This window comes from Anguilla rostrata, chromosome 3, assembly GCF_018555375.3.
Source record: "Anguilla rostrata isolate EN2019 chromosome 3, ASM1855537v3, whole genome shotgun sequence".
Taxonomy (NCBI): domain Eukaryota; kingdom Metazoa; phylum Chordata; class Actinopteri; order Anguilliformes; family Anguillidae; genus Anguilla; species Anguilla rostrata.
Window position 1 is genome coordinate 71,354,076 of NC_057935.1, and position 22,199 is coordinate 71,376,274.

At 50.0% G+C, this 22,199-nt stretch overlaps 1 protein-coding gene across 1 annotated transcript in view; it reads left to right on the forward strand.

Annotated features, from left to right (window-relative positions):
• Window positions 1–21,394, forward strand: part of LOC135251828 (diacylglycerol kinase beta) — a 118,259-nt gene extending 96,865 nt beyond the window's left edge. The window contains exons 25-28 of the mRNA XM_064329644.1: window positions 2,125–2,326; window positions 17,610–17,730; window positions 18,869–18,929; window positions 20,487–21,394. Of these exons, the coding sequence (XP_064185714.1) occupies window positions 2,125–2,326; window positions 17,610–17,730; window positions 18,869–18,929; window positions 20,487–20,585 (483 nt within the window). The 3' untranslated portion in view covers window positions 20,586–21,394. The remainder of the gene's footprint in view (window positions 1–2,124; window positions 2,327–17,609; window positions 17,731–18,868; window positions 18,930–20,486) is intronic.
• The last annotated feature ends 805 nt before the right edge of the window (window positions 21,395–22,199 follow it).

A 22,199-nucleotide genomic window follows, 5' to 3' on the forward strand; every position in this document is an offset into this window, starting at 1 on the left:
GATAAAATGATTTTAAAAAGTTTTTTTTAAAACGATACGCAGTATCGATCGTGCACAGCACAGTGAAATCGGCACGTATGACCTATATGAGATCATGAAAATATATTTTGCAGACGCCGGTCACACCGAGTGTGGGACTGAATCTGCCTTTTGGCCAGTCACCTTGTCCAAATATGTGTGATTTTTTTTCAACCCTTTGAAAAAAAATTCTCTCTTATGTCTTTGCATACTCCCCCCAAAAAAAGTGAGCCAAACGTGTCAGCCCAATGTTGTGTGTTTGCAAAATTTCACAAGGGATCGGTGAGTAATGCAACGAGGAGCCGTTTTAAAATTGCCACAAATTATATATTGCTTCATTATGCCTAATTAAGGCAGTGTATTTAAAGCTCGTCAAAATATAAACTGACATCGAAAACTGTTTCCAGTAGATGTTTTTATGTCAGTCTTGCCTTATGTTCCCAAAATACTGTTGTGGGTTTTTTTTTTTTTTTTTTTTTTTTTTGGACCCTGAAGCGTCTGAGAGGGTGATAAATATGCCTGTGCTTGGTAGATCAGTCTCCCAGACAGCTGACAGGTAATAGACAACACCAGACTTGTACTTTTAAAGTCAAGGCATTTAGGAAGACTTTCCAGGTTGAGCCGAGAATTCCATTCAATTTAGTTTTAATTCGGATAGTGTAGGATACGGCTTCAGCTGAATGTTGCTAATATTTTGATCTTGTGTTATATTTGGAGGAGAAGAACCAGAAAAGGGTTTACATGGCGGGGGGGTGCGGGGGGGTGCAGGGGGGGGGGGGGTGTCTGAAATGATGTCCAGGTAGCATCCATCTAGACTTGTCTCATCTTGTCTTGTTGAGACAGAGGGGTTGCTGCTCACAAAATTCTTCGTTCCATTTTTGGAAGACAATTCTCATTGAGGAAGTTTTGATTTCTCAGACATAAAACAGGTAAATAAGGATGCACCTATTGGACCGTCTGCAGCCATAAATGAAATAGGAATTATTTAAGCACAGCTCTATTAATTAATCAATCATAAAGGCATTCACCGTATACAAATTCATAGTCCTTTCTGCAACTGTCTTCGCCTAGCAAAGGTGAGTGAAGTAAGGTAACCAGCTGATTCATTGCCCTTAATTAGAATGTTCACGTCACAGTGCACTTTGGCCTTTTTTGGATTCCGGGCTGGTTTCAGGCCTGTGCTTGAAGCAGGTCGAATGCTAAGGCCAGGTGCTCTTCAGCGGTGTACTTACCGGAAGATATTAAATTTTACTTTCATTAGGCTGATGGCCCCTTCATTGGATTGTGGGATTTGTTGCCTGGGCAGACGATGGAGAGGGGGTGGGGGGCTGTGGGGGGGGGGGTTGAAGGGGGGTGTGCGTTCCACATCGTCATGGAGCTAAAAATGTGTGGAGTTCTGCTTAAGCAGATCTTCACATTTTCTGAATCAACATGAAGAACATATGCTGCTGTTTATTTGAAAGTGGGGAAATCTTTTTACCCGTCGGCTCAATGTGTTCTCTTCTGCAGTCCTGTTGAAGTGCCCCCAGTATCTAATTTGTTTGTAGTATAATCAGTCTGTGTGGATGTTTGGGCCCTTTTTAAGTGATTTGTTTTTTCATTTTATTTTTATTCCAAGTTTACAATCATACTTAATGATCTGAACTGTCGTCAACAAGAAGGTTACTGGTTAGTGAAAGGAGTGTATGGGGTTTCAGCTTTTGTTTCCTGTTAGCCAACGATGAACTATCAATACTCATCCCATCAATCATGCCTCAATGGAGCACGGCTCACGCTTGTGTACTAAGTGGCATTAAGGCCTGTTCTCTGGTCCATTGTCTTGTTTGTTCAGACCAGTCAGTTTCCTGCTCTGTGAAACCTACTCAGGGAGGTGTGGGATTCATGGTGTCCTGTGTGTCTAAGTCAGTGGTAACCAATCCTGCTCCTGGAGATCTACCACCTTGTAGGTTTTCACTCCGACCCTAACAATGCACACCTCATTCGACTAGAGATCTTGCTAAGCTGCTAATTAGTAGAATAAGGGGTGCCAATTTAGGGTTGAAATGCCGGTTGCTCATTTTTTGTCATCCGCATGTTCCCCCAAAAACCCTCCTCTCCCTTCCTCAGTGCGACGGCATCATCCTGGACCTCAGCAGCACCTCCCTGGAGGGCATCGCCGTCCTCAACATTCCCAGCATGCACGGCGGGTCCAACCTCTGGGGCGAGACCAAGAAGAGGCGGAACTACAACCGCATGAGCAAGAAGGTGCCAGAGAGGGCGCCGATGACCACCGTGACCGACGCCAAGGAGCTCAAGTTCTGCGTCCAGGGTGAGTGCCCAGCTGGGGCCGGTGAGGCCGCTCTCCATAGCCTTCTGTGGTAAATGGTAAATGGACTGCATTTATATAGCGCTTTTATCCAAAGTTAGGTGTTAGGGGTTAGGGGTTAGGTGTCTTGCTCAAGGACACTTCGACATGCCCAGGGCGGGGTTTGAACCGGCAACCCTCCGACTGCCAGACAATCGGTCTTACCTCCTGAGCTATATCGCCCCCGTGTCCCAACAGCCCGTGTCTTTGTGTCCACCTGTAGTTAATGTCCCTTTAACTGGGCGGGTTGCCCAGCCCTGTTGGTCCCTGGTGATCTAATCTCCTTTAAATTTTCACTCCAACCCTAGCAAAGCCACACCTCATTCAACACATAGAGCAGGGCAGCCCAACCTTGTCTCTAGAGGTCTACCATCCTGAAGGTTTTCACTCCAACCCTAACAAAGTGCAGCTCATTCAACAGCTAGAGCAGGGCAGCCTAACCCTGTTCCTGGAGATCTACCATCCTGTAGTGTTTCACTCCAACCCTAGCAAAGCGACACCTCATTCAACACATAGAGCAGGGCAGCCTAACCCTGTTCCTGGAAATCTACCATTCTGGAGGTCTTCACTCCAAATGTTGGAAGCGTATGTTGGTTCCAAGCTGTTTACCTGCTACGCGCGATTTTCCATGCAAAGAGAAACCAAATGGAAGACAGGCTGCTTTTTTCCTTTTCATTCCAGTTTTTCAGGTGGAACGTTTAATCTCCTTGACTGTTGGAATAACTGGGAACAGTTCTGTTATGGTTCTGTAAATGTTCCCTGTGGCCCTCCAATCATTCATGGTGAAAGACATTTTTGCCATTTCTGTTTTTTCCCCGCGACTTAGAACCCACCCGTTAACTCCTCAAGAACATTTACACCACAGTGGCTTAGGCTGGAACAATGGAATGTGACATCACAATAAAAAGGGCCGTGACATCACAATAAATAGAACAGACCCCCCAATAACAGATTCACCACAATGGCTTTAGCCTGGAACAGTGGTAGGTGACATCACAATAGAAAGGGCCGTGACATCACAATAAACAGAACAAACCCCCCAATAACACATTCAGCACATCCCTCTTGGTGAAAGGTGACCCTGCAGTGAAGCATCCCTCAGAGGGGGTCAATGTGTGACCCCCCCCCCCCCGCCCCCCAACTTCACCATGGGGCCCATGAATAACGGCGTTGGCCCAAATGTCATTGGCGGGTGCAGCGCTAGCAGGACGGAAGCCCAAGGTCAACAGTGAGCAGCTGCTCTGGACGACCATGACTTAACCTCCAGAGCTGCTGAGCCACGGCATTGTTGTGAATGGCTGGGGGGTTATTTTACTGTATTCTGAATGTAACCACAGGGAAGAGGGATGGATATGGGGGGGGGGGGTAGAAACTGGACCCTTTCTCCTCTGCTCTGATAACCAATTGCTTTCCCATCACACTCTACATTTCTTCTTTTAAGGCATAAGAGCCTCTCTCTATCTCTCTCTCTCTCTCTCTCTCTCACTCACTCCCTGTCTAGCTCTCTGTCTCTCTCTCACACTCCCTCTCTCTCTCTCTCTCTCTCCCTGTCCTGAGGGGTGCGTGGGCGGGCGGGCCGGTTGCCGGTAGCGATGACGAGACCAGGGGGGCCAAAGCAGGACTGCAGTGTTTTATTTAAATAAGATCTCACCGTTTTTTGGCAACTCCATAAAGTATTTTCATAAACTCTTATGGGACTGGAATATATTGTAAAATACACACTTATTACCTATATACCATAACACTTCATAATGGATTTGCAAATATTCTAATTATTGCCAATTTAAGATTAACATATTACACTCTTGAGGAATATATGTTTACACTCTTGAGGAATATGTGTTTCATAATATTTTCCACGTAGGTCCACAGATATATAACATATTACAGTATAATCCATATCCCTAAGGGCGGGCAGGACACAGTTGTTTGTCACATGGTGATCTCACGAGCCAAAACCATTCAAATGCCCCGCTCCGCCCGCAGCGGGTCCATAACGGTGCTTTGCATCTTTTTGTTTAATTTCGGGAACAGCCTCAGACCCCAAGGCCCCTCGCAGCCACGCCCGAGGTCAGCGCCTCCTTCGTCATTTCCATTTGTCCGAAGGGAAGCCGGTTTTAAAACCTGCCGACTGCCTGCCTACATCTCGAAAACACAACCACCGGGTAGTTCTGCGCTCTTCTGGCGGGTGTGTTTTTTCTCCGTAGTTGCCCATGTGGGCTGGCACAGAATGGCACATGATTGCTATTTGAGTGCATTTAATGCTCCTCAGGTGTCCTTTCGTGCACCGGCAGTCATCCCCCCGCCAACTTGCGCGTCCGACACAAGGAGGGCACTTCCCGCCAACAAAAAAACGTTCAGGGCGAAATATGACCGAGGCCTGACAGTAGGGGCCTTAGCCCTTTATATTGTGAAGTGGCAAATACATGGCCGGAATGTTCTTAACGAAACGTTCTGATGATGATGATGATGTCACAGTCACTTCCGGCAACTGAATGCGACGGCGTTATAGAACACTGACTTGGAATGTTGAGAAAGAAAGAAAGAAAAGAAAAAAACAACATTCCAAATAGGCCTACTAAGCAAAGGTGGTAAAGAGATTTTTTATTTTTTATTTTTTTTACTTGTCTGTGCTCTCCTGAATGGAAAAAGCACGTGACAGTGGGGACTTTCCAACCAGCACGATTGCCTGTTCCAAACTGGTAGCAAAGGAAGGGGACAGGAGATTAAAATAATAATAATAATGAGTGTAACGAGTTAAGATTTAAATAAGGTTAAGTGCGCCCTGTCAAGGAACACGGTGTAATTAGCCGCTTCCTTCTGCACGAGCGGCTGAATTGGGGCCCGCTCCAAACGCAGCTGGCTGCTGAAGAGGTCTTTGGGTTCGGGGCTCGGAAGCCCGGCTCCTCTCAAAAGGGGCTCATTTTGAATCGCGGTATTTCGCGTATCTGTCTGTATCTCTGCGTTTTTTTTGTAATGTTCCTCGTCGTTAAAACAGCAAAACCCAATGCAATTGTGCGCCACTTAATTTGTTTGTGGGTGGCACATGGGTACATTGTGTTTCCTCATTTTGCACACACTCACTCACACACACACACACACACACTCACACACAAACACACACTCACTCACACACACACACACTCACACACACTCACACACATGCGCACGCACACACTCACACTCGCACTCACACGCACACGCAAACAAAAGGAAAAATGAAAGGAGCTGACTTCCGTGGAGACGAGTTTGGCCTTGGTGAGGATCACTTCAGAGTGAGTCAGCGGAGAACAGAGAGGGGCCGGTACCTGGAGAAAGACCGACTGCCGCTAACGCCACACTCGCACAAGCTATGAGTTTACTCCCTTTGGATCGCATGCTTCTCTTTTCTCCCTCTCTCTCTGTCTCTTTTATTCATTTTCCCTTCTTTTTTTGGCACCTCTATCTCTTCTGACACCTCACAGCCGCCCTCCTCTCTCTCTCTCTCTCTCTCTCTCTCTCTCTCTCTCTCTCGTTGATACTCTGCAGCCTGAACTCTGAGGCTGGATCCGGTTTCCATGGAGACCTCTGGGCCTTACTGAAGGTGGAAACCTAGTTGGAGAGAGAGAGAGAGAGAGAGAAAGGAAAAGAGAGTGAGAGAGAGAGAGAGCGAGGGGTGACTGTCAGTTGTGTGACTCATATCTGTAATCCATAATTGCCCCCCGGGCAACAGTACGGCACTCCACAAAGTGCCCGCTCTCGCATTTTCCCAGCATTCACTCTGTCATTCCCTGCCAATCACGCGCTCCGAGCACAGCGGAGAGGCCGTTTCCGTGGTTTCCGCTGGGCGAAGTGGCTCCAGCCTTCAGCTGGGTATTAAACCGCGAGGGGACGGCTATTAATAGCTTAAAATATATATATATATATATATATATATATATATATAAAAGAGGAGACTTTTCATAGACGCCCCCTTCCCCCTGGGGCGAAATGATAACCCCATCCCTTTTCACCCACCGCCACCGCCTCCCTGTGCTTCCCTTTACCTTCAAAAACAACCCCCCACCCCCCTTCCCTGGCCGTGTCTTCCTAACAGGAATGTAGAGGAAAGGGGACTGTGATACCACCATGGGCCTGTAGAACCCGTTGTGTGAGGTGACTTGTATTTTGGAAATAGATCAATCGAGTTAGCTGTGTCATGAATGTAGAGAACTATTCACATCATCTATTTCTTCATATTACATCATATTCTCATGTTGTGAGATGTCCTCTCTGGTCCTGGGTCCACTAGAATATGGATGTCTTCCACTGCGGGGAGAGAGAGAGAGGTCAGAAGAAAGCTGAGCTATCAGCAGGGTGTGATTTTTCGGAAGCAATCGGAATCGTCTGTATGTGATGCAATAAACTTCAGTTGGCATGAGGGAAGCCTGACTGCTGTAGGGATGGTCTCGGAGTTGAGAAACAGTGGCCTGTGCCTGCACTGTTGAACACAGTCACGCTCAAAACTGCTCTAATGTCCCTGTCTGTGCTGTGTTGTGTTGTGTTGTGTTTTGTGCTGTGCTGTGTTGAGCTGTGTTATGCTGTGTTGTGTTGAGCTGTGTTGTGCTGTGTTGTGTTGTGTAGTGTTGTGCTGTGCTGTGTTGTATTGTGCTGTGTTGTGTTGAGCTGTGTTGAGCTGTGTTGTGCTGTGTTGTGTTGAGCTGTGTTGTGCTGTGCTGTGCTGGGCTGTGTAGTGTTGTGCTGTTTTGTGTTGTGCTGTGCTGTGCTGTGCTGTGTTGTGTTGTGCTGTGTTGTGCTGTGCTGTGTAGTGTTGTGCTGTGTTGTGTTGTGTTGTGTTGAGCTGTGTTGTGCTGTGCTGTGCTGGGCTGTGTAGTGTTGTGCTGTTTTGTGTTGTGCTGTGCTGTGCTGTGCTGTGTTGTGTTGTGCTGTGTTGTGCTGTGCTGTGTAGTGTTGTGCTGTGTTGTGTTGTGTTGCGGTGATGTCCCTGTTGATTAGTCCAACGTGTGTGCAATGTTTCTGCAACGTTCCGCCGGTGCACTTGCACAACCACCCCGAGAGGACGACACGGGGGCGTTAAGAGCGGCTAGCGCCCTGCGCTACTCATATTTCCAGCCCGTTCCGGTCTGTGTGTGTGTGTGTGTGTGTGTGTGTGTGTGCGCGCACGCGCACACGCGCCTCTATGTGCGTGTGTTGTGTGTTAGTGTTTCTATTTATATCCGTGAGCCTGTTTGTTTTTATTAGGGTGTGTGGAGAGCTGGGTGTGCCAGCACGGATGTTATTAATTGTGTTAATCTGAGTCAGTGTGTTTGTGTGTGTGTGTGTGTGTGTGCTTGCATGTGGGGGGATATGTGTCTGTGGAGTTGTTCGGTGTGACTTATTCTCTATTAAATTAGCTGTTCCCTCTAATCTCGTTCAGAAGTAGATCGGAAAGAAGGACGTCTCTGATTTCAAAGAAAGAGGGGAAGAGAGGAAGGAAACTAGCAGGAAAAAGACGAGAGTAGTGAGTGAGAAGTGAGTGAGAGAAACAGAGGAAAGACAGTGCCGCTCGTCATTGCCGTTGATCACCTTGCTAATTGCGTACTCCAGTTGTTTGCAGCAGAGTGATAACAGCGCTCGTTTAAGTCTGCCTGCTACTGTTCGCGCAATCAGGCCCGCTGGACTTTGACCAGTCACTACTGCACAAACGCGGCAGCAGCAGCATCATGTGATCTTGGACAACATGCAGACCAGGCACAAAAAAAAAACAACCATGTCAAGAGGAGGCAGCATTTTTTTTCCCCTCAAGATTACTTCAAAAAAAAAAAGTAAAAAGAAAGAAAGAAAGAAAATGTCCACGGGGAGCTCCAGTTGACTCCAGAGATTTATTTGAGTGCATTGTGGGGTTCTGCTGTTCTGCTGCGCGACTCGGTTGCAATGGCAACGGATGAATTTTGAACTCTGAACAAAGGAATCCGGAGCGACCTGGACAGGATGTTACCCCCGTCCCCCCCTTCCCCCCCCCCCCCCATAACTCCTCCCCTGTCCTCTCATCTTCAGCGAAAGTTCTGGAAAAGCGTTGGCCTGGCTGCGCTGGCAAACTCTTCGTTTTTTTTCTGTTTTTGTTTTTTTTTTTTCCGCCGTTCGCCCGTGCGATGATCGGGCCGCCCCTCTGACAATAGACCTGCGTCAGGACGTGACGCAGCGAGGGCTGTTTCCGCGCCCCGCCAGCGCGGGGCTCGTTAGGGAGGCATACCAAGGAAATTAAACACACTCTAATTGCCCCCCCCCCCCCCCACGCCACACACACACACATATACACGCATGCACATACACACGCACTCACACACGCACGCACACACACAGGCACGCACACACACACACACACTCACACACATACACTCACACACGCACTCACACACACACGGGCATATGCACACACATGCACACACACAAGCACGCACACACACACACACACACTCACACACATGCACTCACACACACGCACTCACACGCACAAGCACACACACACACATGCACACACACTCTCACACACACACACATGCACACACACTCACACACACACACACGCACACACACATGCACACACACTATCACACACACACACATGCACACACACTCACACACACACACATGCACACACACTCACACACACACACACACACACACACATGCACACATCCTCATAACAAACAGGCTCCTACTATTCACAAAAGAACATGTGAGAGGCCGGGAACATTGCACTACACTGTTTACACCTTGTACCTTATCGGATCTTTGTTGTACCTTATGGGACCCTTGTTGTACCTTATCCGATCTTTGTTGTACCTTATCGGATCTTTGTTGTACCTTATCGGATCTTTGTTGTACCTTATGGGACCTTTGTTGTACCTTATTCGACCTTTGTTTTACCTTATGTGACCTTTGTTGTACATTATGGGACCCTTGTTGTACGTTATCGGACCTGTGTTTTGCAGTTGCTCCAGTGACCTTCGGTATGCAGTTATTGTACGTCGCTTTGGATAAAAGCGTCTGCCAAATAAATGTAGTGTAATGTTTACGGGCACTGCTTACAGATGCACTGATCTTCTGCTCCTGAGTTAGGGCGACCGTCTGTCTGTCTGTCTGTCTTTGCGGAAGCTGCTCTTTAGTAAGAAGTGCTCTTTTTTTCCCACGAACCAGGCCATGAGTATGATATGAGATTTTGTCTTACTGCTAAGTGGCCCGCAGTATCTGACAAACACTTTTTTTTTTTTTGTGAGTGACATGGGAGAAAATCGAGGAACTCCACGCGCCGCTGCAGAGCGCGAAAATCACAGCGCCTTAAAGCTGAGTGACAGGAGAACAGAGATGGCGGGGGAACGGCGGGGCGTGCGACAAAGGCTGTTACTGCAGAGAGAGAGAGAGAGAGAGAGCCTGAGAGAGAGAGAGAGAGAGAGAGAGAGAGGGGGAAGAGGTTTGTAATTCGGGTCGGGTTTTTGTCTCTGGGGTTAGGGACATGGCGGGTCGGGTTTTTGTCTCTGGGGTTGGGGACATGGCGGGTCGGGTTTTTGTCTCTGGGGTTTTGTCTCTCATGGCGGTTCGCTCGGGTGGAGCTCGGCCGTGCCTCGGAGCCGTTTTGGGTACGCACGTTTTTCGGTTGCGCTAGTGCGCCATTTTTTCTCGTGGTCCTCGTGCGCTGCCAGTGTGCCAGAGGAGACTCCAACCCGCCCCGCGCCCCCAACAGTTCTCACGTTGGGCCCTGTCCCGTCCCCGAGCACCATCTGTCCCGAACCCGGATGGTGCTGGGACGATGACGAGGTGCCCTAATGGAGGTACTCCAAAAAAAACAAAAAACAAAAACTGTGATGCTCAGCATAAAGTCAAGCACCCACTGTTTCTATTGGCATCGGTGAGGTCGGGGTGCGTGGGGGGGGGGGGGAGGGGGGGTGGATGAATAGCGTTTCTGCAACGTTGAAAACACGTTGCCGCTACGTCGCCGTGCCACACCGCCGTGTCACACCGCCGTGTCATCCATTTTGCTTGTGTGTGTAGCGGACGAGGAGGCTGCATCGGAGGCCATTGTGCTCGTGTGTGTAGCGGACGAGGAGGCTGCATCGGAGGCCATTTTGCTTGTGTGTGTAGCGGACGAGGAGGCTGCATCGGAGGCCATTGTGCTTGTGTGTGTAACAGACGAGGAGGCTGCATCGGAGGCCATTTTGCTCGTGTGTGTAGCGGACGAGGAGGCTGCATCGGAGGCCATTTTGCTCGTGTGTGTAGCGGACGAGGAGGCTGCATCGGAGGCCATTGTGCTCGTGCGTGTAGCGGACGAGGAGGCTGCATCGGAGGCCATTTTGCTTGTGTGTGTAGCGGACGAGGAGGCTGCATCGGAGGCCATTTTGCTCGTGCGTGTAGCGGACGAGGAGGCTGCATCGGAGGCCATTTTGCTCGTGCGTGTAGCGGACGAGGAGGCTGCATCGGAGGCCTTTGTGCGGCTGTGGAAAATGTCAGAGAGAGCGGTCGAATGTAAAAGCCCTCCAGGGTCTATTCCAGCGGCTCGGTGAGTCACCGGGAGACGACGACGTCACCCCCCGAGCGGAGAGCAGAGACCAGCGCAGCGGGCCGGTCCGTTTAAGGGGCTTCGGCACCGTAGTTTTTACGAGAAAACCTCTTACCCCTTAATTACCTCTTACCCCTTAATTACCCCTCTTACCCCTTAATTGCTGCGTTTTTCTTTTTTTTTCTTATTTTTTTTCCAGTTCGAGCAGCAGCAGCGTCTTGCTGAGGATGCTTTACACTTACGTGTAAATACCACCTGTTCCCTTCCCCTCTCCCTCTCTCTCTCTCTCTCCTTCTCTCCCTCTCCATCTCTCTGTCTCTCTCTCTATCTATCTCTCCATCTCTCTCAGTTATCTCTCTCTCCCTCTCTATCCCTCTCTCTCTCGCTCTCTATCCCTCTCCCTCTCTCTCCCTCTCTATCTCTCCCTCTCTCTCTCCCTCTCTCTCTCTGTATCCCTCTCCCTCGTGTCTCGTTCCCCACACACTTTACACTGTAAAAAACCAGTTTGTTCAGTGTTCAGTGTGAGTGTTCAGTGTGCGTGCACGTGTGCGTTTTAAAAGACAGTCGCTGTGTTTTGCACGAGGTCCGTGTGCCTCCCGGTTCGGGGGCTGCCTGTGTAACGTGCCTGCAGCCCGGCGGAGAGGCATTGTTCGCTCGGCCTGCGCAAGGCCCAGAATGCCTCCTGCCAGGATTATGTAAGTGGCCGCTCGCAGCCTATTAATAGCCTTCCCCAAGACAAACGGTGCGGCGCAGGGATCTGATGCAGAGCTGGGGAGCGTTTCCACAGCCAGCGCGCTCTGTCGTCAGGTTATCAGCAACAACACAAGGCTATTTTTATCCCTTAATGTGTGTGCGTGTGTGTGAGCATTCGTGCGTGCCTTTGTTTGTGTATACTTGCACCCCGCTTTGCGTTCCCGAAGCATCGGTCTGTGTTTGTGTGTGTTTACTGTGTGTGTGTGTATATGCGTGCACACGTGCATGTGTGTGTGTGTGTGTGTGGGAGGACATAAGCGGCGAGGATCTAGAGCTGAAAGATTGGACTGCAGCTTCAGGCTTTGCTGTAAAAATAGCTTGAAGCTAACGCTCAGCTCAGCGTCCTGCTTTGCCTGTGTCCTTTATGACAGTCTTCACAGTTACATAACGGGAGTCGATGAGCAATGCTATAAAGCAGGCTTATCCAGAACGGGCCGAGGTGCCTGCACGTTTTTTTTTTTTGTTTTCATCCTGCGCCTGCATCTACGACACCCGACTTACCTCGTTAGCTTATCGTGGTTTTCAATCAAGACCCGATTCACCTTGTTAGCTTATCGTGGGTTTCAATCAAGACCTTGATGAGCAGAAATCAGGTGTCATTAGTGCTGGGCTGAAACAAACGGCCCAACCACATCGGCCCTTTGCAGATAACATGGGGCCCCCTCGTTTAAACAAGTAAATACACAATACTTCAGATGGGTGAGAAGGAGGGTTAGGGTTAGAGGGCTAGAGTTAGGGTCAGAGTTAGGGTTAGGGTTGTGGACACTGGTTCTCGTGAGCCTTTATGAAAACCAGCTTTCCAATACTACACAGGGAAGAAAGCTAATGTAGAGCACAGTGCCATTGCTATCCTTGACATGTTTCTATGTCTGGATGTACTGTTAATGGGAAAGCAATATATTAAATACATGGTTTATATCCATGATTTTTGTTGCAATAAGAGAACAAGCGTTTTTTTAACAAGGGAAGTCTTTGATCTAGCTCTTATAATAAAAATCTAACGTACCCTTGTTTTGATCATTTAAATTATTGAATGCGTACTATGCAAAGTGATGCAATACTTCGAGCACAATTATGTAAAACAAAAAGCACAATTATGTAAAAGACAAAACTCAAAAAGCTGCTGATGGCTGTTCTTGTAATTACACTGCGCAAACCTGCTAATGGTGAGAAACAGATTGTGTTGGGAGCTGTTATTGTTCAAAAGGTAGACTCACCCCCCCCCCCGTCTCTCGCTAACAGGCTAACAGGCTAGCACTGATCCACACTCTTCGTTGGCTCACAGACCTAACCCAGAGGAGCGGGTTCTCGAGCTGGGCTGGTTTGAAACGGGGGGGTGGGGGGAGGGGGGATGGGAGGGGGGTCCCTAACCTTGCCCGGAGCCTGGTAGAGGGGTGCAGGTGGCTCTCTCTCGGTGCTGGCGTGTGCCGTGTGACCGCACAGTGATTTTATCCACAGATACGTGGTTCTGATACTACTGTGTTGTGTTGTGCTGTTCTGTGCTGTGTTATGCTGTGTTATCTGTGTTGAAGTGTGCTGTGCTAAGCGGTGTCATATAAAGTTGTGCTGTGCTGATCTGTGCTGTGCTGTTGTGTTGTGCTGTTTTGTGCGGTGTTATGCTGTGTTATCTGTGTTGTACTGTGCAGTGCTGTGCTGTGTTAAAGTGTGATGTGCTGTGGTAAGCAGTGTCATATAAAGCTGTGCTGTGCTGATCTGTGCTGTGCTGTGCTACGCTGTGCTGCGCTGAAGATCTTATTCTCCTTGCTGTGTGTCATCACGCTCAGCGGATTTCTTCAGTGTTTTTTCTCCTCACGCTGGGGTTCATGCTGTGAATCTCAGCAGCTGCAGTGTTAATCTCCGCGCGCGACTCAGTCCACTCTCTCAGCGGCGGGTTCCATTCTCCCCTGCAGGCCCGGAGCCTCGTCCCGGCCCTCTGCCCCGTTCCCAAACGCAGATATCCTGCCGCTCGCGCCGCTCGTTTTCACAAACCGGGACGCCGCTTAAAACGCCGGCCCTGGGGGGTGATGTTTTTAAGCGGAGGGGAACGTGGGTAGGAGCAGGGCGTCTGTTTTTTCTCTCTCTCTGTCCTTCAGCGAAAGAGCCTGAAAGCTTCGTTAGCACGTGTAAGTTAGCGCCGAATATCCGGTACAGTTTGACCTCGCACCAGCAGCACATCCCTGACTCATCGCTGAGAGGCTTGTGGGGCTTGAAGTTGAGGCGATTTAAAGATCGAGCAAATATTGCAGATTTAGGGCAGCAATGTGAGTCCTGCATCAAATCAAAATCAAATCAATTTTAGTCATATAGTGCTTTTTTTTTTTTTACAGAAAAGTGTCACAAAGATGCTTTCCAGAGTAGCAGAAAAAGAGCAAAAACCAGGTCCTGAACCCCCAAACAGCAAGCACCTGAGGCTTGTACTTGGGGCACTGGGCAATGAGGACGGAGCCCCTGTCCCCCCTTCCAGTGCAGTTCTCCTGTCAGTCAAACGCAGGCACCCGGGGGGCTGTGGTCCCCTGTCACCGCCGGCAAGGTCAGGATGTGATGCCCTGTGATGGACCGTGCCGCTCGCTGCGTGAAACGGTCTGACGCGTTTACTGCACGGACACGCGTGTGCGGTGTGTGCGGCGTGTGTGGCGTGTGCGGCTTGCGTGGCATGTGCCTGTGTCGGAAGCGGACATAGTTTCGTGCACCGAGGTGTTCTTTGTCCAGGCTCTTGGCATTAAATTGCCAAGACACGGCCGTCCACGTCTCAGGACACGCTGTGAAATTTCAGCGCGGGCATGAGTCGACAAATTAATGGGGAGTATCCGAGCGCAGAAATCCCCGGTCACGGACGTGGGCCCGGGAGTGTGCAGAAGTTCTTGGAAATACGCGTCGCCACGGGGGAAACTACCGCTCACTACCGACACACCCCAGATTTCTCAGAAGTTTAGCAGGTCGGATATCTTCCTGAAACTCCGTCTTTTTCATGCAGTGACTGCGATGACAACAAACACTTTTTAGAAGGATCAGCCTCCCCCCCCCCCACCCCCATACCCATCGGGTCACCTGTGTATCTAATCACGCATGAAGGCATCGTATTAAAATATCCTAAAGGTGCTGTTCAGGGAGGCACGGTCCCTGTTGTTCCTTGGATGTGTTATGGTTTTGCCGTCAGACTAAGCTGGAGGTGCTGTATGTTGAAACGCAATGCTAATCCTGTCATCTGAGTCTGCTTCCAACCGGGCAGACCTGAGGTCTGTTAGGTATGACTGGGCCTTATCAAGAGCCCGGCATTGCGAAAGTTGTCTATTTGTTTCTAAAAGAGGCATGAACACCCACACACACATGCACGCCAAACTTCATACACACATACACACACATGCACACCAGCCCTCACACACACACATACAGACACTGCACACACACACACACAGAATCTGCCGAAACACACACACACACACAGACACTGGACACGCACACACACACACACACACAGACGCAAAAGCTGCAGAAACACACACACACACAAGACACTGACACAGACGTGCTGCACACACACAGACTGCACACCAGACGCTGACACATACACACAACACGACGTGGACACACACACACACACACAAATACACACCACACACAGATCGAACTCACACACACACACACACAGGCATGTCTATTTCCTCTGCATGCCACACTAATAAGCATGGTCAGATGACGCTGTAAAATTATTAGCAGCACTTAAATTGTGATGCACTCACCCGGGTGTAAACACACGAGCCTGATTAGCTCATGAAAGCCTGGATAAAAACAAACCCTGACCCAGACCGTGGTGTGGGGGGGGTAAAACTATTAGCATCGTTCTCTAAGCCAGGCAGTCTGATGATTGAGCTGGTTTGTGATTCATTATCACAGGAAGGCAGACGTGTGTGTGTGTGTGTGTGTGTGTGTGTGTGAGTGGGCGTGTATTACTATCTTTGTGAGAACCAAATGTCCCCACAAGGATAGAAAGATGAGGGAAATTACACAAGGTGGGGACCTTTTTCTGGTCCCCACAAGTTCAAGAGGCTGTTTTAGGGTTAGGACTTAGGGTTAGGGTTAGCAGTCAATAGGTTAAGGTTAGGGTTAGGTTAGGCTGTAGTGGTTGGGGTTAGGGTTAGGGTTAGAGTGTTACGGAAGGATGTAGAGTCATGGAAGTCTCCAAGTATAGAAATACAAACATGAGTGTGTGTGTGTGTGTGTTTGTGTGTGCGTGTGCGTGTGTGTGCGTGTGTGTGCGTGTGTGTGCGTGTGTGTGTGTGTGTGTGTTTTTGTGGTAGCGGTTGGAGCAGGCGGTGTGGAGGCATTCTGATGGGCTCATGGCTGGATGGACCAGCTGTACAAGCCCAGCAAAGCCTCCATTAATGTGCCCGATTAGCCAAGCGTGCTAATGTAGGGCCCTGGAGCTGGGGGGGAGGGAGAGAGGGAGGGAGGGAATGAGAGACAGACAGAGAGAGAGAGAGAGACAGGGCGAGATACAGGGGAGAGAGATGGAGGGAGGGAATGAGAGACAGACAGAGAGAGAGAGAGAGACAGGGCGAGATACAGGGGAGAGAGATGGAGGGAGGGAATGAGAGACAGACAGAGAGAGAGAGATAGGGAGAGAGAGAAAGGGAAGGAACGAGAGACAGAAAGACAGAGAGACTCGGAGACAGAGGGAGAGAAAAAGAGACTGAGAGTGAGGCTGGGGAGAGAGAAGGAGAGAATGAGAGACAGAAAGTGAGAGAGACAGAGACAGAGAGCGAGGGGTAATTGAATCATGGTATGAACTTTACTTTCAAACGCCTTCACACGCTTCAAAAAAGAAAATCCAATCAACAACAGCAACAGCCAACAGGAGCATCGCATTTAGCAGAAAGAACAAAGCTTGAGAGAGAGGTGGTAGGGGGTGTGAGTGTGCGTGTGTGTGTGTGCGCGTGCATACGTGTGAGTGTGTGTGTGTGTGTGTGCATGCGTGTGGGTGAGCGTGAGTGTGTGTGTGTGCGTGCATACGTGTGTGTGTGTGCATGCGTGTGTGTGCATGTGCACGCATGTGTTTTTGTGTGCTTTGACAATATGTCACTAAATCAATCAGAGGGGGATAAAGATGTAAAGAGTTTCAGTAGCAGGTTAGCATGCATCATCCCATTAATACAGCTGGCCAGATGAACCAGCAGGAGTGGGTACCATGGAGACAGGGCTGATGTGATTAATTCTGTACTGTTTTTTTTACAGTAAGAAAAATCAACACAATTATTGTGTGACTGGTCAGTCTTGAAAGCAGTAGTGTTTTGTAACACGATGTAAAAAAAACCCCAACAGATGAAGGCTGTGTGTCTGAATCTGCAGATATTAAATTATTGGCTGTATGCAGAGTGGAGGTGGTCTGATAAGTTGTGTAACACTCATAATATAACTAGCACTGGTGTTTGCTTCTGCATATCTGTCGGTAATTTCACTGCACCTTTCCTTTTCAGTGATGTGTACTATTAAAATGTGATTCTGAGATCTCTCAATAATATTGTATAAATAAATGCTTTCTGTCGAGAGAAACATGTCATGGAATGTAGGCGTGTTATGTAATTTTCATTTCAAGAAGTGCTTTCGGCAAAACTGTTTCATATTCCTTCAAGAAATAGAGGCAAAAGATATTGAGTGTGGGAATGTGTGTGTGTGTGTGTGTGTGTGTGTGTGTGTGCGTGCGTGCGTGCGTATGTATGTATGCATGTGTGTATAGGCATGTATGTGCCATTATATTCTGTCTGCTTTGGACAAAGATGTCTTCCCTGTGTTACCCCCCATTATAATGTCTGTCGTCCAGAGAGTTCTAACCTGCCCCCCCCCCCCATCCCCCCTCGTCATAATGTCCAGGTCGTTCAGAGAGTGCTAACCTGCCCCCTCCCCATCCCCCCTCGTCATAATGTCCAGGTCGTTCAGAGAGTGCTAACCTGCACCCCCCCCCTCCCTTTCCCCTGTGCTCAGACCTGAGTGATCAGCTGCTGGAGGTGGTGGGGCTGGAGGGGGCCATAGAGATGGGCCAGATCTACACCGGCCTCAAGAGCGCCGGACGCAGGCTGGCACAGTGTGCCAGCGTCACCATCAGGTCAGTGCTGCCCCCCCCCCCCCCATACCCATCAGGTCAGTGCTGCACCCCCCCCCCCTCCCCCCCCCCCCATACCCATCAGGTCAGTGCTGCACCCTGCCCCCTGTGCCGGGCAGACTGGCACAGTGTGCCAGCCAGCGTCACCATCAGGTCAGTGCTGCCCCCCGCCCCCCCCGTACTGCCACCCATGCCTGCCCGAAACACCCGCACACACACACCACACACACACACAACACACACTCACACACATACACAGACGCCTCCCCCCAATTGCCTGGGACAGCAAGCTCAGTCACTCAGACAAGCGTGGCTCCCAGACCACCCCCTACCCCCCCCCCCAGTTACCTTGGACAGCAAGCTCAGTCAGCCATTCACACACACCCTCGCCCCCCCCCCCCCCTCTGAAATCACATATTTCTCCAAATCTGATTTTGCTGACCTTTGACCCCCCCCACCATCACATGACCGCCTTTTGGAGCAGAAGACACACTGTAGCTCTTCCTCTGAATGGAAAAATACTGTTGCCCTTGGATACAAAGTCCCCCTTGGACGTCCGTGGGCATAATTTGGTAACATTTAAAAGCTCAGCTATGCAGTCCGTCCAACAAAATAAATTATGTAATATTGTAATTTCCTTTCTGAAAAGAGCAGCTCTGAAATGTATCTGAGTCAGCCGCTGGTTCTGCTGTGTTTGATTTTCCTGTTGCTCGCGCTCCATTAAACATTTACAATAACCAGGGCCACTGCTCGACTGGAAAAGCTGTCAAAGCTTTTCACTACTGCACAATGTTTTCATCACCTGTCCTGCTCCATAACGCTCCCAAAACCAGCTCGGAGCTGCTATTATTATTATTATTATTATTATTATTAGTATTAGTATTAGTATTAGTATTAGTGTTTCTCCTACTTCCCATGTGTCCTGTGGTTGAGTTGTTTGACTGAATGGCTTAAACTAACTTTGGGGGAGAGGGGATGGAGGGGCGGGGGTTTTGTGAGTTTAGGGAGGGGGGGCCTGTCTGAGAACAGGCCTGTGGGAAACAAAGGGAGCTCTGTTCTGTCCCGGGACAACGTGAGCGGGAGTCTCATGCCCCCGTCCCGAGCGGATCCTGACCCCTGTGTCCCCCCTCTCCTTGCTCAGGACGTCCCGGATGATGCCCATGCAGATTGATGGGGAGCCCTGGGTGCAGCCCCCCTGCACGGTGAGCAGAAGGGGTGTCCCGACCCACCCCCAAAACACCCCCCCATCCCATCCTGTCTGCCAGTCTTTTCCCTTCTTTCTCCCTCTCTATATCTATCTTTTTTTTGCTCTCTCTTTCTTGGTATCTCCCCCTCTCTATCTCTCTCTCCTTCCCTCTCTATTTATCTTTCTCTATCCCTCTCTCTTGCGCTCTATATTGTCAGTCTATCTATGTATCTCTTGCTCTCTGTCTTGGTCTCTCTCTCTTTCTCTCTCCCTCCCTCCCTCTCGCTCTCTCTCTCTCTCTCTCCCTCTCTCTCTCACTCTCTCTCCACTCTCTCTCTCTCTCTCTCCCTCTCTCTCTCCCTCCCTCCCTCTCTCTCTCGCTCTCTCTCCCTCTCCCTCTCTCACACACATACCCATCCTAAACTGTGGCGACACAGATACTGAAAACATGGCCACATCGCGCTCGGCGTCTGACTGATTCAGTCGCTCTGGAGGAGGAGGTAATAAACAGACGGAGAGAAGGACGATCATCTCTTCTGTACGGAGCTTTTTCAGTGTGACTGGAGCCTTGTTAAAACTGTATTATCCTTCACAAACCCCCACCTCTCTCTCTCCCTCTCTCTCCCTCTCTCACTCTCTCTGTTTCCATTATCCACAAGGCCTGATGATATGTTTACTTGGTAATATTTTGTAGGTTGTTTAGATTTCAAGCAAAGTTGCGGTGCATTAGTCTTGACGCCCAAGCGTCCGCACAATTCGAAGACGAATTTCAGAAGGGCAGTACCAGCCCAGTATAAATGTGAAACTAGTGGCGAGGCATGTGGTGCTGTAGGGTGGTTGTCTCTCAAGCTGAAAACTGGCAAAAAAAAGATGGCTCCTTTCACGAAAAGAAAAATGAGATGCTGAAATCTGGAATGTTTCCAAGGACACTTCTTAGCAATGTTTGCGTTTTTTGTTTTTGTTTGTGTTTGCGTTTCGTTTCTCGAGCGCACAAATTAAGTGCGACGCGCAGAGATGGTGGAGTGGAACCGTTAATCATCAGGAGGAGAATCAGCAGGAGAGGCCCTTTTCTCGCACTTCACTCTGATTGTCTTTTTGTCGAAGCCGCGAACCCAGAAGAAGGGTAGCGGGAAACGGAGTGGGGCACTCGTCCTTCCCTCATGAACTGTCCGTATTTGAGAGATATCATTCGTGCCCAAACTCCCCCACTTGGGTTTCGTTCCCCTTTCCTGTGTAATACACCGCTAAAAGGAGACAACAGAAATTAACATTACGTCACATTACAGGCGCTTAGCAGACGCTCTTATCCAGAGCGACTTACACACCTTTATTACACAGCGTTTACATTGTGTCCATATATACAGCTGGATATATACTGAAGCAAAGCGGGTTAAGTACCTTGCTCAAGGGTACAACAGCAGTGTCCTACCTGGGAATCGAACCTGTGACCTTTAGGTTACAAGACCAGTTGTACTACACTGCCACCAAAGCAGTCCGAGGAATATCAAGCATGTTGGCTTTGCCCATCAGCCCTGTTCCTGTCTGATTGACCCCTCTTGTTTTCCGTCCTCAGGTGCGAATCACACACAAGAACCAGGTGCCCATGCTCTTGGGACCCCCCCAGAAGACCCCCTTCTTCTTTTTCAAGAGGCGGAACAGGAGTCGAGATTAGGGGAGGGAGGAGGGTAAGGACACCCTGCCCCTCCCCTTCCCACCTCCCACAGCTCCAGCAGCTGATTGGTGCAGACCCATGCGGAGGTGGAGCTAAGAGTTTGGGGGGGGGGGTAGACCTGTGGGGACAATAACACGCTACTGAGACAATGACTACATCTCCCACAATACCTCCCCCCAACCCTCAGGAGGTGGGACCCCCCCCTCCCCCACACCCTCTGACTCTCAATGTCTACTGACTCTCAATTGACTACTGCCCAAATGCCCCTGCCCTAATTCCCCTTGAACTGTGACCTGTAACCTGTGACCTTTGACCTGCCATTGGCCCTCGAGAGCAGTGAGCCCCCTTTTTCCAGCTGTGCCACACTGCCTGGGGGCCATGCCACACCCGGTCGTCCCCTCGCCTTAGAGAGGAACCATCGAGGTTTCCCCGAGTGGATACTGCCATTGGTCCGTTCCGTTTCCCATGATCCCCCGCTGCACTCGCTGAGCGACTCTTACAATGCAGGGGAGCGGCTTTGACCCCATTCTCGGTGGAAGCTTCGATCACCTTCTCAGATAGGATCAGGAATCCGATGAGAGATAAAGAGAGAAAGAGAGAGACTGAGGGAGAGAGAGAAACAGTGAGAAGGAGAGAGAGAGGAAAAGAGAGGGAGTGAGAAGGAGTCGTGCTCATGCAGTTCTGAAGGTGGGAGGGGTGCTGTGTGTGCTTTGGCACGAGAGTTTAAGAGCACTAAAGATTGGCCTTCTGGGACTGGGGAAACAGGCTCTCCTCCATGAAGAACACAATAAATAATGGATTCAGTTCAAGCAGAGTATTCATTCCAGGTCCTCTCCAGAGCCCTTGCACACTCAACAGAAAACTCATTTATTATTGAGGGTTTTTGGCTGCAGGTGTAGGAGCTGGGGCGGGGCGGGGTGGGCTGGGGTTGGGGTGGGATAGGGGGGATATAGACCCCTAGCGTTGGTGTTTGTTTGTAGAGTGTTTAGCCTGTCCAGTGTCTGCCCCCAGGTGAGGGCTTTGTAGAGCGTTACCCAGAGTCCCTTTCCTCATGCCACGCCCCCCCAAATTGAAGACCCGAGAGGAGGAACCGGAAGAGTCGCTGCGCCGTACGTCCGATGACTGTCCGACATCCGGGCCCAACATCCAGGCCCAACATCCGGGCCCAACATCCGGGCCCAACATCCAGGCCCAACATCCAGACCCAACATCCAGGCTCAAGATCCGGGCCCAACATCCAGGCCCAACATCCAGGCCCAACATCCGGGCCCAAGATCCGGGCCCAACATCCAGGCCCAACATCGGGGCCCAACATCGGGGCCCAACATCCAGGCCCAACATCCGTTACCAAGTCAACCCCAAAAACAATGGCATTGGAATTCAGAGGCGAGCTCAACAGGCAGTAGAGTCCATCACTGATGTCTGCTCTGTCGTGCTGGGACAGGTGGCTCGGGCCCGATTTTGTCAAAGTGACCCACCCGTCCTGCCAGATGGGCCCTGCCTTCGCTTCACCCTCCGGCCTGACGGGACCCGGACAGGCGGCCTGACAGGGGGACTCAGGGTGGAGCACCCCCGGGACAGGACGGCCTGACAGGGGGGTTCAGGGTGGAGCCC